The sequence below is a fragment of the Muntiacus reevesi genome, chromosome 2 (genome assembly GCF_963930625.1).
Source record: "Muntiacus reevesi chromosome 2, mMunRee1.1, whole genome shotgun sequence".
Lineage (NCBI taxonomy): Eukaryota > Metazoa > Chordata > Mammalia > Artiodactyla > Cervidae > Muntiacus > Muntiacus reevesi.
Genome location: NC_089250.1, coordinates 227,353,696 through 227,375,994, shown reverse-complemented (window position 1 = coordinate 227,375,994; position 22,299 = coordinate 227,353,696). Strand labels below are relative to the sequence as shown.

The 22,299-nt window shown below is 57.8% G+C and overlaps 3 protein-coding genes across 4 annotated transcripts in view; 2 read left to right on the top strand and 1 right to left on the bottom strand.

The window, feature by feature from the left end:
- The first annotated feature begins 15 nt into the window (after window positions 1–15).
- APRT (adenine phosphoribosyltransferase) lies at window positions 16–2,403 on the top strand. Its single transcript, XM_065925195.1, has 5 exons — window positions 16–186; window positions 293–399; window positions 1,452–1,585; window positions 1,838–1,916; window positions 2,034–2,403. Exons 1-5 carry the CDS (start codon window positions 107–109, stop codon window positions 2,174–2,176), a joined length of 543 nt encoding a protein of 180 aa, XP_065781267.1. The 5' UTR covers window positions 16–106; the 3' UTR covers window positions 2,177–2,403.
- A 161-nt stretch (window positions 2,404–2,564) lies between these two features.
- CDT1 (chromatin licensing and DNA replication factor 1) lies at window positions 2,565–7,201 on the bottom strand. The gene is made up of 10 exons (XM_065925191.1): window positions 6,894–7,201; window positions 6,291–6,416; window positions 6,061–6,212; window positions 5,387–5,584; window positions 5,152–5,297; window positions 4,894–4,994; window positions 4,349–4,537; window positions 3,931–4,071; window positions 3,359–3,560; window positions 2,565–3,118 (listed from the first exon to the last, which is right to left on the bottom strand). Exons 1-10 carry the CDS (start codon window positions 7,122–7,124, stop codon window positions 2,955–2,957), a joined length of 1,650 nt encoding a protein of 549 aa, XP_065781263.1. The 5' UTR covers window positions 7,125–7,201; the 3' UTR covers window positions 2,565–2,954.
- An 11,950-nt stretch (window positions 7,202–19,151) lies between these two features.
- Window positions 19,152–22,299, top strand: part of PIEZO1 (piezo type mechanosensitive ion channel component 1 (Er blood group)) — a 56,271-nt gene continuing 53,123 nt past the window's right edge. For both annotated transcript variants that reach the window (XM_065925184.1, XM_065925182.1), the window contains exon 1: window positions 19,152–19,345. In XM_065925184.1, coding sequence (XP_065781256.1) covers window positions 19,282–19,345 — 64 coding nt within the window. In that variant the 5' untranslated portion in view covers window positions 19,152–19,281. The remainder of the gene's footprint in view (window positions 19,346–22,299) is intronic.

Sequence of the window (22,299 nt, the reverse complement as noted above, 5' to 3'; positions counted from 1 at the left end):
CCAGCCCCTAGCGTCCGACCCCGCCCTCTGGACTCCGTTCCAACCCCGCGCAGGCGCGGAGCCGCCGAGCCAGCCCCTCGTGCCCGCGACACGCGCGGAAGTGGCGATGGCGGATCCTGAGCTGCAGCTGGTGGCGCGGCGCATCCGCAGTTTCCCCGACTTCCCCATCCCGGGCGTGCTGTTTAGGTAACGGGCGGCGGGAGGGACTGACGGGGCCGCGCGGCCAGGGCTGTCGGGGCGCGGTGGGCTCTGCGTGGGTCCGGCAGTCACCAGGCCTATCCTCGCGTGCCAGGGACATCTCGCCCGTCCTGAAGGACCCCGCCTCCTTCCGCGCCTCCATCAGCCTCTTGGCGAATCACCTGAAAAAGACCCACGGCGGCAGGATCGACTACATCGCGGGCAAGTGGAGCGGCGGGCGTCCGCTGGGTCCCCGGACCCTCCCCGAGGCTGCGCGCATCCGCCACGAGGGCGGTGTCGAGGGTTCTTTACTCTGGGGAGGGTTTTGGCGGGGGGGGGGCGACCTGCCGGACGCCCCCAATGAAGTTTTAAGAACAGACCCGTTGCCCTACCCAGACTTCACAATCCCAAGTGGGGCAATAGGCCCCTTCAGCGGCCTGGGAACGGCTTCTTCGGTGGCTGCCGGCGGCGGGCTGAGGATAGGCACCCCGGTTTCCTGCCCCAGCCCTGGACCGATGGGGCTCCCGGGCTGACTTTATCCAGCGGGTTTCAGACTAACTTCCTTGTTCTTTTACTGCTGCGTATGGAGCGACTGCCCTGTGTCAGGCCTTGTACCCAGTGGAGGGTTTTAGGAAAACCCAGGAGATCCGAGAGGACCCTGGCAGGTCATGTGTCTCCTTGAGAGCCCCATCCCTGACCCTCTCTTGACTCCTGAATACCCTAAGGGGCCACTGCTGGGCCTTGGGACTGGGAGGGGCTCCAGCTAGCAGAGGTGGAGTCTTTCCTCCAGAGGCCTCCCTCTCTAGCCAAAACTCCCAGGTGGGGAGGAGACCCTGAGCTCCCCCAGAAGGGCTCAGCCCATCCCCAAGGTGGCCGGTGCAGTCACAGCCTCTCCTTCTGGACTTGAAGTTCCTAGATCAGATTCTGAGCCATCTGCAAAGGGCTTTTCAGGTACCACCAACCAGTGGTGAGCAGCTGAACTTTGGAGAGAGGTCAGGTGACTTATCCCAGGCCACATGGCTACTTACACGGCTGTGTGGAGTGGCACCTGCCCAACTCCTGACTTCTTACCCTCCAGCAAAGAGCAGTCCTGGGGTGATGGGTAATCTGTTAACATCCCCAAAGTTGATGGGTATTGTTGGGCTTTCACCTGGAGCCAAGGCCATATGTCCTGTGTCAGGATGGTTACGTGTTACTATCCAGCCCTAACCTATAGGGACCCCAATGCTGCTGTAGCACACAGCTTCCCCCAACACCCCAGGTCTCGCCTACAGGCCTAGACTCACGCGGTTTCCTGTTTGGTCCGTCCCTGGCCCAGGAGCTGGGCTTGGGCTGCATTCTTATCCGCAAGCGAGGGAAGCTGCCAGGCCCCACCGTGTGCGCCTCTTATGCGTTGGAATACGGGAAGGTGAGAAGGCTGGGGGCTGCCTCCGTGGACCGTGCATTCCCAAAAGGAAAGCCATGGACTCCTGTGGAGCCGCCATGGTTGGAGTGGACATGGGAGCTCAGAGAGGCTGAGGAGCCGGGCCAGGCTGACACAGCCAGGAGACAGGGTGGGTCAGAACTGGGCCTAGGAGGTGGCCCTTGTTAGTTCCCCAGTTGTGTGTACCAAGGCCGTTTTGGGGATGCTTAGAGGTTACATGTCCACTTTCCTTTGCAGGCTGAACTAGAGATCCAGAGAGATGCCCTGGAACCAGGGCAGAAGGTGGTGGTTGTGGACGATCTGCTCGCCACTGGTGGTGAGGGTCATTCCCCAGCAGAGTGGGCCTGGTGCGGGGCCTGGTGTGGGGGTGGTAACAGACTTCAGCTCTAGTTTCCTAGGGGCTGTCTCCATGGTACCTTTCTTCCCCCACCAGGAACCATGTGCGCAGCCTGTGAGCTGCTGGGCCAGCTGCGGGCTGAGGTGCTGGAGTGTGTAAGCCTGGTGGAGCTGACCTCACTGAAGGGCAGGGAGAAGCTGGGGGCTGTGCCCTTCTTCTCCCTCCTGCAGTACGAGTGACCCCAGCCCTAAGCCACCTGGAAGAGAGGACCAGCATGGGCAGATGGAGCAACCCCCACTGGCTACCAGGGGGCACTGGCTGCCCACCTGGACTTGCTCTGTGTCTGTAGCTGAGTGACTTTCTTCAGGGTGGGGCTGCCCCTGAGGCCCTGCTGGGGCTCTGGAAGCCCTGTGGCCAGGAGCTGCCAGCTGGTTGATAATGGAATGAGAATAAATTACTTTCTAGAGCAGAGTCTCCTTCCCAGTGACTGGGTGAAAGGGCCCACTAGGCAGGCTGGGCACTTTCTGACGTTAGTGTTCGGTGGTTCTCAAGCCCCGTGAGCTGTCTGCACACACAGGGGCAGCCCAACTTGCCTTCCCCTGTTGCTGTAACATCACACAAACATGCTGACTTCCAACAACTTTATCTGACAATCTAGAGACCAAATACAAGATCCAGGGGGTGGGTGGGCACAGCTGCTTCCTTCTGGAGGCTCTAGGGAGACTCAATCTCAGATTCTGCATCAGCCTCCCTCTGTGGGGAACGTGTGTGATACCGGGTCCTCCAGGAGCTCCTGTGGGCCCCTGAGAGGTTAACTCTAGCTGCTACACTACCCCCCCCACCCCCCCTTTTCCCTGCATTGTATATACAAGGTAGGGGGCCTTCCACCAGAGACCCTCTAGCTCAGCAGCCCAAGTCCAGGCCAGCCTGGCCCTCCTGAGACTCAGGACAGGGAGATCAAAGTGCATCATTTTTCAAAAGGGAGTAAGACACAGGCCTGGCACGTGTCCACCGGGCTCACAGTGTCTCCTCCGCACGGGCCAGGCGGGCTAGCTGCTCCATGACACCTGCCAAGTCGGCAGCCTTGTCCAGCTTGACGTAGGTGTCTGTGCGGATGTGGTGGAGGCTGAGCCAGTCAGGCAGCAGCTCAGAGAGGAGCTGCAGGTGCTTCTCCATCTCCCCTGCAGAGAGAGGGGAGTGTGAGGCTGGGCGCCAGGACCCTGTCGAGCCTCCCATAACAAGACAGGAAAAGATGCTGGCAGTGACCGCGCAGCCTCGCCCAGCAGCTCGCGCTCCCACAGAGACCCCACCATGGGCTGCCATGCCTCAAGGAACCAGAGGCCTTGAGAGAACAGGCAAGTCCCGTGGGGCCTCAGGTGGTGACCCCAAGGGTGCGGTGCCCACCCTCACTCTGCACTCACCAGGGCTCATGGCTGCTCGGTAGCTGCCCACCATCCTGGCACAGGCCACCTCCATGGTGAGTGCCGGCTTGCGCTCTGACACAAACACGCTGCGCAGCACCCGAGCCAGCTCGGGCAGCCGCTCAAGTCGCTGCAGCCGCTGCTCCTGCTCTGGGCGCCGTGTCATCTGTGCTAGCTGCTTCTGTGCCTCCTTGGCCCGGATCTGCGGTGGGCATGGGTGCTCAGGGGCCTGTCTCTCTCTTACTTACACACACACACACACACACACACACACACCATGGAGACACTGAACACTCACTCGCTCCAGCACACACACACCCCCACCCACCCACCCAGCCACCATGGAGACACTAAACACTCACTTGCTCCAGCACACACACACACACACACCATGGAGACACTGAACACTCACTCGCTCCAGCACACACACACACACACACGCGCGTGCGCACACACACACACACACACCATGGAGACACTGAACACTCACTCGCTCCAGCACACACACACACACACACACACGCGCGTGCGCGCACACACACACACACACCATGGAGACACTGAACACTCACTCGCTCCAGCAGGGCCTGGGACACCCCCTTCAGGGCAGAAGGCGGGGCAGCAGGTGGAGTGGCTGGCTGTGCCAGGCTGGGGGACCTGGGGCTGCTAGGCTCGGCTGTGCGCTGGGCCAGGTCACTCAGGGCCTTCTCCATCTGGGACAGGTAAGAAGAGAGAGGTCAGGAGAAGCCTCCCCCATCCAGCTGCAGGGGAGGCCCCTCATCCCATCTGTATGGAGCCCCCAGGAGCCCTGTATCCAGCCCAGGTTCATTTCAGCACATCCAGGGCCCATGCTTGCCTGGCCAGGGCAGTGCCTGCTGGTGGGTGGTGCTCCACGGTGGGAAGGGCACGTCCACCCACTCTGAGGCCCATGGCCAAATGGGGAGCCTGTCAGACACCAACATGGGGGTCAGGCCATTCCACCCGCCTTACCCTGGGTGACATCAGGCTGCGGGCACGGGCCAGGACCTCCTGGGCAGTGGTCAGCTTCTCCACAGCGGGCGGCTGGGGCAGCTCGGCCGGCTCGATGTCAGGCACCCCATCCACGTTGAAGCGGGGGTGCCAGCGTGTTAGCTGGTCCTCTGGCACCTCCATGGGGGGGTTCAGGGAGGCCAGGAAAGCCTATGTGAGAAGGGGGGCACCCAGTGACCCTGGGCACATCTGCCCAGTTCCTGTCCCAGTTCAGCAATGGGCAAGTTACTTCACCTCTGAGCCGCAGGGGCTCAACTAGCCTGGGGGCAAAGCAAAGAGCACCCAGAAGCATCTATGGGACTCCTCCTAAGCCTCCGGGGGCCAGAGGCTGCAGCCCTGAGTTCCCAGTTTGCCCAGCTCTACAGTCACCCACGTGTTGAAGACGGCCAGGGAAAGCAGTTAAAAGAACTCTAGGATTCAGCCTTGGGAGGAGCCCATTTCCTGTGGATCCAATGGGACTGCAATAGCAGGGACAGCTAAGCACTGAGGCTGGGGCACCTGCTCACCCTGTGATGCTCCCGGACTCGGGCCACCAGGTTCTGGCTGAAGACCTGGCGCCGCTGCAGCAGGCACGACGCCGTAAGCTGGGGGGCCGCACTGCCAGCCTCTGCAGGAAGAGTCAGGGCCTGAGCCCCGGGGCCAGGCCTACCCAGTCACCCAGGCCACACCTGCAGGTCTCAGATGAGGCCCACTGCCCGCTGCCTCACACCCATGCTCAAACCGGGCAGCATCCCAGGCAGGAACCCGAGGCCTGGTACACTCACGGTGGTCCAGCAGCGGCTCAATGGTGAGCTGGTAATCGGACCTTTTGATGCCATCCTTGAAAGTGGGGACGAAGCGCTCCTGGCGGAAGTGGTAGGAGCTGGGGTACACGGTTTTGATCTGGCCCACGTTGCGTTCCTCAAAGCGTCTGTGGGACGAGGGTGCAGGGGTCAGAAAGCCGGGGCCAGAGGGAACACAGACTTCAAGGGCAGGGCAAGGCCCTGGCTCCCTGCTCACTTGCGCATCATGTCCTGGACGCCCTGCTTGACTTTGGCGAAGGTCACAGTCTCGGAGCGGTTGTAGAGCATGCCCACGATGGTGTCCATGCTGCGGAACATCTCGGCCAGCACCTGGTACTTGTAGGGCAGCACAAGGCCCGGGGGCCCCGGCTGGGCCAGGGCATGGAAGCGCTGGTAGGCTGGCATCTGCTTTCCACTGCAGGGAGGGAGCAGGGCTGTGAGAGAAGCACCAGACCCACCCCCTCCAGCACTCTAATGGCGGGCAGAGTGGCGGGGGAGACCCCAGAAGCTGGGAGTTCTGCCCCAGGATACACTACACTCCAGTTTGCAAAGCTCCAACATGCCTCCCTGGCATGACTAAGGGACAGAGACAAAAGCATGGCTTCAAACCCAGCTGTCACCCAGGTAGGTCCGCAACCACCTCCAGCCCTGGCTATCTTGCCTCTAAGAGGCAATATAATAACCATATGACCTGGGGGTGGGAGACCAATATGCAGCTGGGCAAAAGGTACCCAATAACTGGTCCCTCTCACAGACAGAGGCTGAGACCTATGGACTATGCTGACCCCTTGGAAGGAGCGATCCTGTCCGTTTCCACTCAGCTCAGCCCAGCTTCATCAGGCCTCCCACCAACTGAGCCTTTCCCGGGGAGTCTAGCCACCCAGGCCTCACCACGGCCCCTCCAGGCATCCCTCATCCTCTGGTGCACTGGGTTCCCCAGCGTCCTTCTGCGCACTTGCTTTCAGCTCCTGGACCCGCGCCCCCAGCTCCTGTGCCCGCTGCAGGCACGACTTGAGCTCAGATGGGGTGACCTTTGAAGGGACCTGTGGACACAGGGTGCGTCAGCCCACCTGTCACCCCACTCCAGTCCACCTACCCTGCCCTTGGTCCAGTCTCCTCACCTTGTTCTCCTGGGCTGCCAGGCAGGGTTGCCCACCAGCTGAGCCGGCAGCCTTCTTTGTCTTCTTGCTCTGGGGAGAAGGGTGCTCTGGGGAGCCAGGGACAGCCGGGGAACTGGGGCCAGAGACCTGATGGGAAGGACCCCAAAGGTGATGAAACCACAAGACCCTGGGGTGCACCGTCTCCCAGAAGGCGTCTCTCCAGTCCCTTCGATTAACCAGGAGACGCCCACTCACAGCCAGGTCGAGTCATCCAGGCCCGACCCCTCGCCCAGTCTTGCAGACGAACCTGGTGTTAACCAGCCCCCTGGCCCTCTTACAACATAGGTCAGACCCGGCATCCCCGCCGTCTCTGACGTCCTCTGGAAGGGAGGACCCCGCCTACCAGGTGCACGTGACCTGGCCCAGCCCCTCCTCCCACTGGGGGTGGATCTAGGTTCACCCCGGGCTTCCAGACCCCCCGTCGGTGCCCTCCTACAGGGCAGGTCTCTCCAGCAGCCCCGCCTACTCCCCGCCCCGCACCGCTCCCCTCTCCACGGGTTCCCTCCCGTCTGTCCGTCACCCCGGCCTCAGTTTCCCCTTCCCCTCCGCGCCCGGCGCTCTCACCGCGTCAGCCGGCAGCCTCAGTCTCTTGCGCGCGGGCGGCACAGGCTCGTCGCGCGTGGGCTTGGCAGGCGGGCGGGCGCGCTTGCGGCTGCTGCCGGGACCCGGAGCTGCGGCGCAGGGCGCGGATTTGGCAGGGCTCGGGGTGCGCCACGCCGGCTTGGCGCGCGGCAGCGTGGCGCTGACCCCGGGACGGCGGCGCGCAAAGAAGTCAGTGAGGCGGCGCTGCGCCATGGCGGGAGCAGCGGGATCAGGAGCAGCAGGAGCACCTTGGTGGGCCGGCGAGCGGAAATGGAGCCGCGCTTCCCTCGGATTTTCGCGCCGCGCTATGGCTCCGCCTCCGCTATGGGCGGGACTATCGGCACCTCGGCCAGGAGAATTGGCGCGAAATGGACGCTCCCAGGCGCGTGCGCTCTGGTCCTCTCGCGCCGCTCTGGCTCGGGCTGCCCCTGCCGCGCATGCGCCGCTGAGAGACGCTGGGGACGTTGGCGGTCCCTCCGCTATCTTCCAGGCCCTGGCGGGGTCTGCGCTAGGTGGCGCAGATCCGGGTGGGCGCCAAGCCAGTGCTGTCTTGGCAAAGAGGGGAATGGTACGCTGCTTCCAGCGGAACTTTATGCTAATACGGTGCAGTAAAGCTGGCGCCTGGCTGCTCGGACCTGGAGGGCGCTGTGCACGTGGGGGGCGCGTCCTGGGCCAAGCCTGAGGCTCAGTGTGTGGACCCGGACACTGAGGCAGGGGGGTGCGCCTCTCGGACCGAAACCACTGAATTGCACACTTCTTTAAGGGTGAACGTGATTATCGGGCTATCTGGCAGGTTCCGTGTCTGTGGAATTCCCATCACAGAAGAATGCAGTTAGCCCGGTCCTGAAGTCTGACCGCAGGTCTTGGAGGAAACTAAATCACAAGGGTTGTCTTTGGAAGGGGGTGAAAACTGAGACTACACTGGCGTTTTACTTTGCCATCTTTGCCAAGCTTTGTGTAAAGAGTGTGAATTGTGCCTTTAGAAAAGTTAAAGGAACAGAAACATCTGTCGGACTGCTTGTTTGCAAAATGACAAGAGTGAGAAAGTTGGGAGCCACCGAGACAGGTGGGTATAGAAGCATCGTTTCCCATATGTAATAAAGGGTGTCCACAACTAGGTCCATATTTTGTTAACAGACAGGAGCAAGCTATTCGTGGGCTGAGACTATAAGGCTGCAATTGCTACAGTTTTGTTTCAGTGTGTGTACTCTTGAGCCACCCAGTAAAAATTTCTAAATTTATTTTATTGAAATATAGTTGCTTTACAGTGTTGAGTTAATGTCTGCTGTATAGCACAGTGATATTTTACACACACACACACACACATATACACACCCTGGAGAGTAGGCATTTGGGGTGACTTCAACCCTGGGGCCAGTTCCTTCTCAAGAGAACTGCCCACCCCCCTCAGTGATGGAGTGTCAGCCCTCCCCCACATGGCCCTCTGGTCTGAGGGGCAGCTGAGCCAATCAGAACCTCTTCTGAGACCCAGGACTCGAGTTGGAATCCCCTCTGTCTCCTCTGATGACAAAAAGTGAGATGGAGGAGGACCGCTGCCTTCAACGTGTGTGTAGAGACAGAGTAAGGGCCTTGTGGCCCCATAGAAGTGCTAACTCAGATTGTTGTTAATACTTTCCATTTTGATCTCTTGTGAGGCCCACATTTTTATGAGGTAGCCTTGATTCCATCCCACACATCTGCCTCTTTTGCTTAAAGTGCCTGGGTGGATTTCTGTTTCTCCCCACCCAAGGAATCCTGGGGCTTCCCAGGTGATGCAGTGGTAAAGAATCCACCTGCCAATGCAGGAGATGCAGGTTCAATCCCTGGGTTAGGAAGATCCCCTTCTGTGACAAGTTTCCACTTGACATGTCAGGTTAGTTTGTAGGTGTGGAATGCTCAGAGAGGACAGTCTGGCTGAAATGCTTGGACAGGAGAGAAAACAGATGGCAGAGGGGCCAGGGTCCTTATCTGTGGATGTTTACCCTGCAGAAACTTGGAGATCTGGAACTGTGCCTTCAGTCATTTGATCAACCAGTGTTTACTGAGTGACGAAGGACCACAAGGAGAAGGGACTCAGGCATTGAATATTAATGAAGTGTGTGTGCTTACCATGTGCTGGGTCTAGTCCTGAGAGCTTTATACATACTGCTGCATCTGATGCACACAGCTAACTAGGACATAGATTCTACAGATATGCCCATTTCATGGATATGAAGACTGAGGTCAGAGAGGTTGAGCCACTTGTTTCAGGTCACAGACCCTGCAAGAGACCAAGCTGAAATTCAAACCCATGCCCCCACTGCTGGCCAGCCCACCCATCTGAGGCAAGCCAGAGCCCGTGCCCACCCAGGTGACCCCCATTCCCTGAGAGGAGTGACTTAGTTTAGTCCCTCCACCAGCTCCTTAAGAGGCCTGTGGACTTAATCTCTGTCAGCCAGGCCTGTTCTGGATCTACATACAGGAACATCACTAGTTGTGGGCTGACCTAAACTTTCAACCTGGAGGTTGTCCAGGGGGACTCTCATGGTCTCCAATTTGCTTTTCCTGCAGAATTCCTCAGCCCAGGGTTTGGTTTCATCAGGCCACAGCTGAAGTTTACAAACTCGGGCAATCTGGTGCTGTCACTCCCTCTGTCACTGTGCCCTGGTCCCAGACAGCATCCCCAATGTGAGGCTGGATTTTCTTCATATGCTTTGACCAAAACAGCTCATCACAGCAAATTGGATGTGGAGCAGCTGTAAGAATCCAGCCACTTCCTATTCAACCAGACTTTAAAGTGACTGGCAAAAAGTAAAAGAATGCTACTCTCCCACTAACATTTTTTGTCTTGGAAAGTACAACTCATTTTCATTTTTTTAAAGTGTGGGTCCATCATTGTTATTTTTAATGATCTAATACATAGACTTTTAAAGCCTCTATTTTAATTTTTAATATGGCAAATATTGATAGCTATAACCCACATCGACAAAAGCCCCTAGGGGTCCTCAGTAATTTTTAGAGGTGTTCGTCTGGGGTCTGAATGGGTGAAGGATCTGCAGTCAGACAGCCCAAGTGGAATCTGGCTATGTGACTCCACACAAGTGGCTGCACCATCCAAGCCTCAGTCTTCTTATCTGTAACAAGGGATGGTAATACTACTTGGCCCATGAGGATTAGTGTGAGTGAAGTGTTCAGCACAGTGCTCGGACCACAGCCAGTTCAAGCAGATGGGGCTGGCCATCATCACTATCACCACCATCACTTTAGCCACACCCCAAAATACGAAGCGTTGCAGTAGGTTCCAAGTTTGGACCAGGGCCATGTCTGACCTCCCTAGGATCCACCCAACCCCACTGCTGCTCCTGCCAATCTTGCCGCCTTAGTACCTGCATCTCTGATCCCCAGTGCTCTACCTTGGCACCATTTACACATCACAACAACTACCAGGGGTGTGTAGCCACTTACGGATTTTACCACAGTTTCAGAAAACAAAACTAGCTGGCCTCTGCTGAGGTGTGCTGTGTGCAGGCCCTGGTCCCTGTGACCGCAATGCCTTATCTGTCTCACCCTACAAGGGGAATCCCGTTTTGGGTGAAGAAACCGACTCTCCCAGCACACAGCAGGTGCACTGGGGAGCTGTGTATGTATCTCTACCTCTGCCTCTCAGTCTGCTGCTTTTTCTTCTGCAGTCAGAGACTCGTGGTGGAATTCAGGCTTCTGGGGACTCCCATGGACCTGGCCCAAAGCCCCCACTGGCAGCCACCAGGGTGCTTTTAGTGGTCTTAGCTTGCCACACGAGGTCCGTGGCCAAGTATGGAGACAGTTTTCACCTTCAGTGAAGACATTTGGCTCTCAGCCAGGATCCATCTGCACTTGGCTCACTGTCCACCAGGCAACCTTGGGCTCCATAACAGGATGGGACAAAGTGGGAGTCACTGGCTCCAGGGTGAGTGACCCAAGAAGTCTCCCCTTCCCCCCTCCCCAGACCTGGGTCTCCTCATCCATACCAGGGGGACCTAAAGGGAACCTGGTGTCAGCAGGCTACTGTGAGAATCATGGAAAAGGGAACTGAGCCTGAGACTTTCATGTGATGATGACAGATACTGTCACCAGCACACTTGGTTTCAGAGCAGGTCGGGGTGGGGGTGGGGGACTCTCTTGCTCCGATGTCACTGTCTACCACAGTGCTGTCCAAAAGAAATGTAGCTGGAGCCACAAGTGTAGTTTAACTTTTTTAGTAGCTGCATTAAAAAAGTATAAAGGATAAGGTGACAGTTGTGAGTTAAATTTTTACTTTGCCCATATTTCCAAGATGTTATTTCAACAAGTCAATATAAAATTTACTATTACCATCATCATCATCACAAAGTACTAACCACTAGTACCAATCATATGAAGTGAAGCCTGTATTTTACACTGACAGCACATCCCAATTTGGAGAATGCTAAATTATCATGGAAATACTCTATATTTTGAAATCATGAAACTGGAAGAGGGGAATCACGTGCCCAAGTTATTGTAAGTAGACTTTAGACTTAAATTTTTCCAATAAGGGCAAAAAGTGTCAAAAATTAGCTAAAAGCAAATGCAAGAGCAGGCCAGCGGCCCCCCACTGCGCACCGGCCTGTGGAGCCAGCAGCAGGCAAGAGCGGTGTGGACGACCAGGGGCCTGATACAAGGAAGAGACAGTGCGAGGGCCCTGCGACGCAAGAAGAGGCGGCCGGAGGTGAGGGCCAGTCCCGGGTGCAGCCCTCGAGTGGACGCGCACCACCCGGGACATGAGAGGGACGCACCCTGGAGCTGCCAATCTCGCAGGCGCGGGACTACTGGGGTCTAGGCTAGGGGCGGGGCCTGGTTGTCCGTCACGTGGTGTTGCCCACCCAGGCGGTGGGAACCACGTGATGGGCGGGGCGAGTCTGCAGGGGCGTGGCTGCCTCCAGGGGCGGGGCCGCACGCCAAAGCGGGAGAGTTCCAGGAGCTTCCGAGTTGCCGCCTGACAGAGTACCTCAGCCGCGGCGCCAGCCGCCAGGGGGCGCCAGGCTACCTGGTCACCGCAGCCCCAGGGTCCTGTCACGCTCCGGCATGCCTCCCCTGACCACCCCGTGTCCTGTCACCTGCTGCCCTCCCGGTGCACCGTTTGCCCACCAGGGTGGCCCCACGTGGCGAGACGTCCTAAACCTGCGTGAACAACCTGAGACAACAGAGATGTTCCTGAGACCGAAGGGCTTGTCTCCGGAAGCCAGATGACCCCAGCGTCTGCCCAGCGTGGATCCTTCCCTCCCCCGGAGGGTGGCGGTGGGCACCCCTCCTGAGGTAGCCGCGGCCCGTGGACTACCCCCGAGGAGCTGTAAACGTCCCTCCTCTGACGCTTTGAAGGCCTGCCGCCCGCCGCCCCCCAGGTGAGCAGGGGTGGGTGTCCTAACTCTGAGGGCTCAAGTCCGGCCGAGTGGAAGGTGAGCTGGCGCTGAGAACTGGGGCTGGAGTGAGGCTACCGTCTGTCCAGCATTTGCGGAGCGCCTACTGTGCTCGGGGTACCGAGCCCCGGGAACCTTGGGGAGCCGCCAGTGCAGAAACATACCTTGAACAAGTGTATAAAGGGGCCCCTGGGAGAGCCGGACCCGGCCGAGGTGGACTGGGTGCAGTGACACCCGGGGGTGCCGCCGCCGTGGGCTCTGACTAGGCTGGGGGCCCCCGGAGCTCAGGCAGTGAGGGTGAGGTGCTGGTGGGAGGGGGCGGGTTTGGCCTCAGAGGGCATCTGGTCTCTCCTGAGGGCAGTGGAAACCGCGTGCTGGCAGGATTTTCAGACACTGTCCTGGCTAGGCAGGAAGCCTGGGTGGACTGACGCCAGGCAGGGGTTGCTGCAGGCACCTGGGCACAAGCCCCTGGCTTTGGATTAGAGGACTGGGCAGCCCAAGATCAGGCTACAGGCCGACTCTCCCACGCGATGCTGTGTGCCCTCAGGTGGTTGAGTGCACTGCCCAGGAGGGCATCCTGTGTGTCCGCGGGGCCAGCAGGCAGGGTGCTGCCTCTAAGGCAGTGCTCAGGTGCGACAACTGGTTGGTCACCAGCACGGGGCAAAGCTGGTACATCCACAGACTGGATGAGGGGGCCCAGCCCACGACTTTGGGACTTGAAGGCGGGACAGACAGTGTAGCCAGGGCAGGTGTGACCACCAGCCCACAGAGGATGCAGAATACTGTGAACAAGTTTGAACTTCCTCCAAGGCTGGTGGGGAGGAAAGCGGCAGGCAGATCCATGTTAACAATAGACCATTCCATTGCCGTGCAGAGGACGTTGTGGGGCGAGAGGCCTGGAGGAGGCTGCGGCAGCCTGGCTACTGAGATCGGACAGCGTGGGAAGGGAGGAGGGGTGAGTGTGACCCAGCAGGACCTCCAGCTGACCTCACCTGGTGATGCCCACCTTGTCCTGCCAGGCTCGGGTTGGAGTGCCTGATCGCTGAGGCTGCCGCGTCCTGGGCAGCCCCTGCCTGCTGCTTTGCCCAGGGGTGGGGGAGCTGCCCTGGGACACCCTGGTGGTCTGCCCTGGGTTCCTTCAGCATGTTGATGGGGCAATGAGAGCTCAGAACACACCACCGTCTCCCCAACAACCAGGGTGAAGAAGATGCAGAAGTGATGAGAGACACTGTCCTCTGCCTGTTCACGCCTTACTCAGCACAGCCTGAGTGGGACCTGAGGGGGCAGGGGTTCTCTGCTCAGAGAGGCCCTGGAATCCTCAAAGCCAGCCCGAGCCTCTGCTGCATCTGGGACCTGGCAGCGGGGGGCAGGTCAGTGTGGACTGTCCTGGGGCCCAGCAACCCCTTACCTGAGCTCAGTTTCTTCAGGTATTAGAAACACTTGTGTTACTGATTTTTTTTTTTTTTTTTTTAAAGATTTATTTATTCAGCTGTGCCAGGTCTTAGTTGTGACCTGTGTAATCTTTAGTTGGGACATGTAGGATCTAGTTCCCAGACCAGGGTTGAACATGCCCCCCCCCACCCCCCAACTGCATTGGGAGTGTGGACTCTTAGCCATTGGACCACCAGGGAGTCCCAGTTTTCTTTAGAGCCACAGGTGCAATGTTGACCCCAGGCCCCCAGGTGCTAATCAATGAAGGGGTGACAGGCCATCTCACTCTTGCCCCACAGTCACCTGCCTCCTCTGTTTCCTCAGTCACCTGCTTTGTGCAAGTTTGGTGCTGGACATTTTTCACAGCATCCCTACTCTCATAATCCCAAGAACTATCTGATGGTGGAAATGACCCCAGTTCACGGGGATGGTGGAAATGACCTCAGTTCACGTGAAGGGCTGTGCTTCAGCCTCGCCTCTGCCCCTGGCCGCCCCCTCTCCTTCGCCAGTGCCCCCTGCTGTCTGCATAGTCCCTGTCCACCACCCTTCCAGGCAGAGCAGGGAGCTGGGCAGAGCCGTGAGTCTCAGCCGTGCCTGTCATCTCTCTGAGGCCCCTCAGCCTACTGTCCCTGTTGGCCTGTCAGTCACAGGATGCTGGGCGCTGGCCCAGTTTGTCACTGCAGCTGGGCAGTATCTGCCACCTGGGGCCGGGCCATCAGCACCACCAGGCCATTCCGGCCCGGTCCCTCTGTCATCCTGTCCAGCTGGAGTCCTGTTTGGCTGCTGAGATGGGGGTAGGGAAACCACTGACCAACTTCTGAAAGTTGGCTTCACATGGAAAACGCAGTTACTCACCAGGCCACCTTTCCCACAGTGCGGGTTTAGTGCCCACGCAATTCCTGGTGGTGGCTCGTGAAGGGCTTGTGGCCACAGGCCCCATAGGCACGTTTCTGTGTTGTAGGCACCGATTTCCAGCCTCTGGACTCAGCTGGCCCGTGCAGTCAGCAGGCAGATTCCAGACCAGCTGGGAGCATTGAGTTCAGAACCAAGCACCAGTGCTGACTCTGGTCCAGTCATGTCCTGAGCCATGGGCTAGGCCTTTGGGGAGCAGGGAAATGGGGTTTTGACCAGTTCCAGGTGGGCAGGTGGATGGGAGGGGGCTCTGGGGGGACGTGTCCTGAAGAAGGAGCCTGGCCTGGGATCCACTGAGAGGAGCACGACTAGGGCTTATTTTCTTCTGATTGATTTCTGGTCTTGTTTCCAGGAAAGGGGTCTGGGGAGATTCAGTGGGAATGTACTCAGGGAAATTAAAAAATAATCCCCAATCTCATCAAGTCTCTGGGCAGGAATCAGGAAAACCACATCCAGAAGAAACAGACAACTTGGTAGCCTCTAGAGAAGCTCCTGGTGGAGGAAGCCTCAGTGTAGGCTACAGGGAAACCTTCTCAGTGACATGCAAATCCCCCATGTTAGTTGTTTAAAGTGCGAAAAATCCATAACACAAGATGTATTATTTTAGCCATTTTTAAGCATGCAATTGAGTGGCGTCAAGTACATTCACATTGTTGTGTAATTACCACCCCTATTTCCTGAACTTCCTCATCATCCCAAAAGGAAGGACCATACCCGTTAAGTAATAACTCCCCATTCCCTCCTCCCCTCAGCCCCAGGAACCCTTAATGTAGCTCCTGCTTTTATGAATTTGTCTATTTTAGATATAAGTGGGACTGTGTAATACTTGTCCATTTGTATCTGACTTCTTTCACTGAGCAGAATGTTCCCAGAGTTTATCCAGGTTGTAGGAGCAATAGGACTTTCCTTTTTATGGCCAAATAATGTTTCATTGTGTGGAGGGATCACATTTGGTTTACTCATTCATCTGTTCATGAGTATTTGGGTTCTTTCAGAAATGTAAGTATAGAGACAGGTAAGGATAACGGTGATCTCCTTGGGGAAAAGTTAGGCCTGAATGATGAAATCCCCTCTGATGACACTCTTGCCCTGGACCTTCCTCTCTCCATGGGGGACCTGACAGTTCCTGCTCTTCCACGACTAAAGTACTATTTTTTAAGTTTAATTTTTATTTTCTTTGGAGTGTAGTTGATTTACAATGTTGTGTTAGTCTCAGGTATACAGTTGTCAGTTATACCTACATATACCCATTCTTTTCCATGTTCTTTTCCCATACAGGTTATTACAGAATTTTGAGTAGAGTTCCCTCTCCTATACAGTCAGTCCTTATTGTTTGTCTGTTTTACATATAGCAGTGTGTAATCCCAAACTCTTCAAATTTATCCCCCCTACTGTGTTTCCCCTTTGGTTACCATGAGTTTGTTTTCAAAGTCTGTAAGTTGTTTCTTCAAATAGTCTTTGTAAATAAGTTGTAACTTATTTAAATAAGTTCACTTGTATTTTTTAAGTGATACCATATGATATTTGTCTTTTTCTGTCTTGGCATGATAATCTCTAGGTCCATTCATGTTGCTGCAAACGGCATTATCTCACTCTTTTTATGACTGAGTAGTATTCCACTGTGTATATGTACCACATCTTCTTTATCCATTTCTCTGTTGATGGACCTTTATGTTGCTTCCATGTCTTGGCTATTGTGAATAGTGCTGCAGTGAACATTGGGGTGCCTGTATCTTTTTGAATTGTGGTTTTCTCTGGACATACGCCCAGGAGTGAGATTGCTAGATCATATGGTAGCTCTATTTTTAGATTTTAAGGAACCTTTATACTGTTCTCCATAGTGGTTAAATTTCTGTTTTAATTAACAAGTGTGGTAGGACCCCAAGCCATGGGGTGGTGGTGCAGAAATGGCTTTGGACTTGGAATCAGGAACCCTCAAGGCCTGGCATGGCCTTTGACAGCTGACGTCCCCCTGTCAGGCCCCTGTGTCCTCCTCTGCAAAAGATTAGAACCTGTGTTACTGAACAGCCAGGATTCCCCCCACCTGATACTTGGCAAGTTGGCAGGTGGGGAAGTTCTTCTGCTGAGAATCTGTCCCCACCGTGCTCATATAAAATTTACTGTGTGAAATGATGACACATGTGTGCAGGAAAAAAAAAAAAAACAACACAAAAGGGCATTTCAGCAACCTTTGTTCCTCCTGTCTGATAGCAACCCCCCCAAGCTTGGTTAAGGCTTGTATGCCTCCCAGAGAGTGGACTATCTGCTGCAGGCTGGGTCCCAGGCTGCTTTCCCCAGTTGTAACACTCTATCTTAGGGATTGTTCCATGTTGATACACAGAGAATCGCTTGGGTCTTTAACTGCTTTGAAGTCTCCACTGCAGGATACACTGTTATTTCTTTAAGGGCTCCTAACTTGGCCAGAACAGTTAGTTTTTTCCCAATCTTGCTGCTCACAATTCTTGGAAGCATACCTTGTGCTCCTTTGCAGGGAGAGTTCTCGCTCTGTTCTGGAGCCAGACTGGAAGGTGGGAAGTGCTGTGAGCCAGGTCCCTGAAGCCGTGGTGGGTCTGGGGGCCTGCTCGCCCAGGGCTCTCCTCCCATTATCTTCATTTTCTGAGTCCTTCTGCTTCTCTCTCAGGCTTTGCTCTTGGGACAGAGTCTAGAACCTTGTACCCCAGGCCTTAGATGGACTCAGCTTAAGGGATTGATTTTTAGGCTTTTTGTTGTTTTCGCATTTAAACCCTTTATGCAGACAAGGCCCTGTGTCCCAGGTCCTGAGAGGGGCCCTTGGCGACCCCTGGTCATGCCGAGGGCAGACCAGGCAGAAGTCAGGGCTCGGGGAGCCCTGACCCTGATGCTGAGTCTGTTCTGCCCATTTCTCTGGGCAAGCCCCACTCCCTCTACCCCCTTCTCTCCAGCGCATACCCCCGGAAAGAAGGATGATGGAAGGTCACCTGGGGGCTGTTGGTGACCCCTCAGGGGTGTGTGTCACTTCACATCACTTTTACATGGCCTTGTCTGAAATCCTCACAGTTTTGCAGCTAAGCCCCCACCCCAGCTCACGGGTGTCCCCTGAGGCTTAGAGAGGCGGGTGGCCTCCTGGGCAGAAGGCCGGCACCCAGGGGAGCTGCTGTGGGCTGTCCTTCAGTTTTCTCTGTTGTTGCTGGTGCTGCTCAGAGACGCTGGCCACCTCCTTGCTAAGGGACGGCTCTGGTGGCCAGGTTCCAATCATCTCTAGAGGCTGGGAATAGGCAGCACTTACAGGCAGGCCTGGCACTCTCAGTTAGCTCAGCCCCATGTCCCCAGACTCCTTGGGGTTCTGACCTGGGGAGGAACCCTGAGGCTAAAGTCTCAAGGGGTCCAGAAAGAGTCCGGGGTCAGACATGACTCCAGGAAGGAGCAAGCAGAGAGGCAGGGAGAAATGCGATCAGCACTGAAATCCTAGATTTCATGAAAGTCCACTGAAAGTTTCTGACTTGAATAGTGGGAGGGTCTGGGCCTATGTTGGAGCTGGTCAGGCAGCACCGGCTTCCTCAGGTGTCCTTGGGCCCTGAGTCCTGCCACCTCCGTGGGCTCTGCCTCGCACACTGGGTGGCTATTTTTTTCTCCTTTCCCAGCCCAACTCAAGGTGGAGAAGGCCAAACTGGGGTGGCCAAGTGAAGTGCCTGTGCAGCCTGGATTCAGACCCTGGCCTACTGACCCAAGGGCAGTTCTCATTTCCTTCTTACGGCAGGGCCCGTGGTGGTGGTGGTGGTGGCGGCAGGCAGAGGCGCCGGTGGAAGCGGCCCCCAGTCCTCGTTGGACCTCACGGGGCCTCCCACCCGAGCCCCAGCCTGGCTGCGGCCCTGCGGGCGGGGCCTCCGAGCCACTCCACGGTTTCCAGGGGGCGCTGCAGGCTGGGGGAGCAAGGTTTCAGCTGCTCCTGCCACCCGGGGCGCACTTGCGAGTGGGTGCTGTCCGAGAAGCCTGGGGCTGGGGCACCTTTACAGAGCGCTTCGGGCAGCGACGGCCAGGGAGGAAGCTGCCCCCGCCCGCACCCACGCGACTCCGAGCGGCCCCGCCAATGCTGGCAAGGCTGTGGGGGGTCTTCTAGGGAAGTGCGCCGAGCGGGAGTCTCCGACCCCCACTGGCCACCCCGTACGTGAGGGCCAGTGCGGGCCGCGGGCCGCGGGCCGCGTGGAGCCGCAGAGTGGGTGCCGGGGCGCGCCGGGCCGTCGGGGAGGCGCGGGGGCGGGCACGCCGGGAGGGCGGGGGCCGAGCTTATAAAGGCCCACGGGCTGGCCGAGGGAGGAGGGAGCCGCCGAGTCGCGTCCCGCCCTGCTCGGCCTCCGCGAGCCGCCGAGAGTCAAGAGCCGCGAGCAGCGCTCCGCCGCGGGGCTGGGCTGACACCGGAGCGAACGCGGACCCCGGCCGTCCGCACCGGCGGGGCGCTGCGGACCCCGGCCCTGGGAGGAGGAGCAGGAGGAAGCGGAGTCGCTCAGGTCCCTGCGGACCAGCCGGGGTCCTGGCCGCGGCGCGCGGCACGTGCGGCGACCCGCCCTGTGCGCCATGCGCCGGCCGGGACTCCCCCGCACCGCCCCTTAGCGCCGCGCCGGCCGACGGACCCTGGCCGGCCCCGGGGCCCCTCGGGCATGGAGCCGCACGTGCTCGGTGCCGTCCTGTACTGGCTGCTGCTGCCCTTCGCTCTTCTGGCCGGTGAGTGGGGGCGTGCGCGGCGGGCTCTGGACTGGGACGGGGTCTGCGTCCCCGCTCCCAGCATTCCGGCCGGGCCACCCGGCGAGAATGGTCGGGCCGAGGATGGTGCGCGGGCGGGCGCGGAGATTCCCCGGGACGCGCGGCCCTGGGCGCCCGCATTCCAGAAGCATGAGAGCGCCGGGCCCGCCGGGAAGGCCGGGGCCCCGTTCGAGCGCCAGGCTGGGAGGGCGGCGGCGGGGTGGCGGGCAGATGGCACTCTGGCGCCCACGAAGGCCGGTGGCGAGCGCCCCCCGGAGAGGGCGGCGGGTGTCTCGGCCCGCGGCGCTGGGGGTAGGGACACAGGGGCAGGGAGGAGGAATGTCGACCCCCATGGGAGGGGCTGGGGCGTCGGTGAGTGGGGCACGAATCTCTTTTTCTCTTTCGTGTTAAAAAAAAAAAAAAAAAAAAGCGCAAACTTGCATCACGACTTCCTGACCAATCTGGGAGAAGGCGGGCTTCCTGCCTGGAGCTGTTTAATCTGGAGCCTCTGGAGCAGAACTAACGTCGTTGTGCCCTGGGCTCGGCCCCCCTCGCTCTTCCCCTTCCCGTCCCCACCCCCGGCCGGACTAGGGCAGGCCCTTGCTCTGGAAAAAATAGTTCGGGTTCCTCCCTGCCTTCCCGGTGCCCTGGCTCCTCCGCTGGCCTCTAGAGCTGCGGGAGGGGCCGGGGGTGGCTCTGAATTGGGCTGGGGGAGAGGGTGACCCCAGAAGACTCCGGTCTTGGTGCCAGAGCTGAGGTCCCCACCCGGGCATCAGTGTCCCGGCTTGTGCTGTCATCTGCACCCCTTCCGGAAAGCTCTATCTGTGGTTCTTGTTTCTCAAGGCCCCTCCCCTCTGCACCCCTTCTAGAGCCTCCCTGTGCCCAGGGCACAATGCCGGAGCCTCCTTTCACCCTTCACAAGCCAGCCCTCCGTCCCCAGCTCCCTCCTCTGGGGCTGCCTCTACTGGATATGAGCCGAAAAGTGGTCTGATTAATTCAGAGAAACAGGGAATGGTTTGCACTGTGAGTCTCTGTTGGGTGGAAATCCGTCAGACCATGGTGGGTGTTGGCGGTTTTACTCTGAAAGCCTTTGCACAGCCTCTTAAATCTCTCCAGGTGGACTCTGCCCGCTTCTGTCATAGGTGGGCGTGGGCTCCAATGGGCCAGGAATGTGGGGGCCCGGAGCAGCCAGCACCAGCTCCCACACAGACTGTTTTGATTTGTAGCAGAGAAAGGTGGTGAAACTTGGGAAAAATTTCAGGACAGGAATCAATGAAAACCATTGAGGTCAGGGAGGAGGGTCTGAGTCAGCCTTGTGTGGACAGAACAGCCCAGGATGTGCTGGGAAGAGCGCAGGGTCAGCCGGCCTGTCTTTCTCCTCTCGCCTCTGGAAAACACACGTTAACAGGCCAGCAGAAGAGACCCAGCTGGAGGTCGGGCTCAGAAGCCGGTAACCTTCTCACTGCAGGCTCGCCTCTGACGGCCCCACAGCACACCTGCAGCCTCCTTAGCCTCTGAAGACATGAGGGGAATCGGGTTGGCTTGTGCGGGAGGGGCCTCCCTCCTGAAGGGCATGCCTCCCCCCATGGTGCAGTCTCCTTGTTCAGGGTCAGGAGACATTTCTCTGATGAGCTGGATAGTAAATATTTTCACATCATCAACTCTCCTGATATTTTTTCCAGCCATTAAAAAATATAAACACCACTCCTAGCTTGTGGGCTGCAGCAAAACAAGTGGAGCCAGGCTCAGACCGAGAGCTGGAGTTTGTTGACCCGAGAATTAATCTGTGTTCTTCGGGCCCTTGGCTGCAACTCAAGTGGGTGATGGAGTCGGGGGGAGGGTAGGTCTCTAGTTCTCTGGATGCGGGGTGGAGCTACTCAGGGTTCCCACCTAGGCTGTATTGGTGTCTCCTGGGAGCTTTTCACATCCCGATGACTAATTTTTTGTGTCCTTGGCTCAGTTTTTCTGTAAACCTGAAACTGTCCCCCAAAATAAAGTCTATTAATTAAAACCCGGATACCCAGGCCACACCCCACACGGATTCTGTGTCTGGGTGTAGGACTTGGACTTCCATGTTTTTTCTTGAGCTTCAGGGGAGGGTGATGTAGAGCTGGCCGAGAGCCCTGCCCAGTGACACCTGAGAGGGTGGAGGCCGGAGGGTGGAGGCTGGAGGCCAGCTCTCGGGGCCTGGTAGCTCCCGAGGAATCTTGCTGTGCTGCTGGCTGGAGGTGGGAGGGTCGCCCTGCTGCCTTCTGAGCACCCCTTGCTCTGTGACGAGCTTCGGTAGAAATGGTTAGTTCTGCAGTGTTTTCAAAGTGAGTGGTGGGTGCTGGATGAGGCCATCTGAGGGTTTGGGTTATCCTAGGGCACCCCTCGCCTCCCAGAATCCCACTTCCACTTCCTCATTATGTCAGAGACTCCCCAGTCCCCCGTCCCAGGAAGGGTGACAGCCTTCATCATTTCACCTGTTGTCCCTGCAGCCCTGGGGGGCATCAGGACCCAGAGCCAAAAGCTTCTATAGAGACGTCAGGACAGAACACTTTTTGATTTCTCCGGGAACAGCCCCGCCCCCAACTCTTGACCTAACGGGACAGGGGCAGCCTGAAGGAAGCACTGTAGTGGCGAGGCAGGTGGTGAGAAGGTGGTAACTGTATCACTGACTGGCAAACACGTGCAGGGCGGCAACATGGCTTCCTCCTGCGGGATGGGGCTCTGGCCTCTCGGGCACGCCCACCGCACGCCACGTCACCTGCCAGCCTGACTGTCGCTGCTGTGTCACTGTTTAGAATGGGGACACTTCCTCCTCTATGTAGGGTATTCACCATCACTGTCTCAACACCGCCCTGAGGCAGGCAGGAAGGCAGTGGGAAGACAGTCCTAGGATGGGGGCCCCTGTTAGGAATGCAGACCTGAGAGTTCACCTCAGCTCCCGGGCT

Excerpts from the sequence above, each read along its gene's own strand:
- APRT (XM_065925195.1), top strand. The coding sequence starts at position 107 with ATGGCGGATCCTGAGCTGCAGCTGGTGGCGCGGCGCATCCGCAGTTTC. Across the intron at positions 400-1,451 it reads CAGGATCGACTACATCGCGG|GCCTAGACTCACGCGGTTTC; the intron begins GCAAGTGGAGCG and ends TCTCGCCTACAG. Across the intron at positions 1,586-1,837 it reads ATGCGTTGGAATACGGGAAG|GCTGAACTAGAGATCCAGAG; the intron begins GTGAGAAGGCTG and ends TTTCCTTTGCAG.
- CDT1 (XM_065925191.1), bottom strand. The coding sequence starts at position 7,124 with ATGGCGCAGCGCCGCCTCACTGACTTCTTTGCGCGCCGCCGTCCCGGG. Across the intron at positions 6,213-6,290 it reads TGGCAGCCCAGGAGAACAAG|GTCCCTTCAAAGGTCACCCC; the intron begins GTGAGGAGACTG and ends CTGTGTCCACAG. Across the intron at positions 4,072-4,348 it reads GCAGCCTGATGTCACCCAGG|ATGGAGAAGGCCCTGAGTGA; the intron begins GTAAGGCGGGTG and ends TACCTGTCCCAG.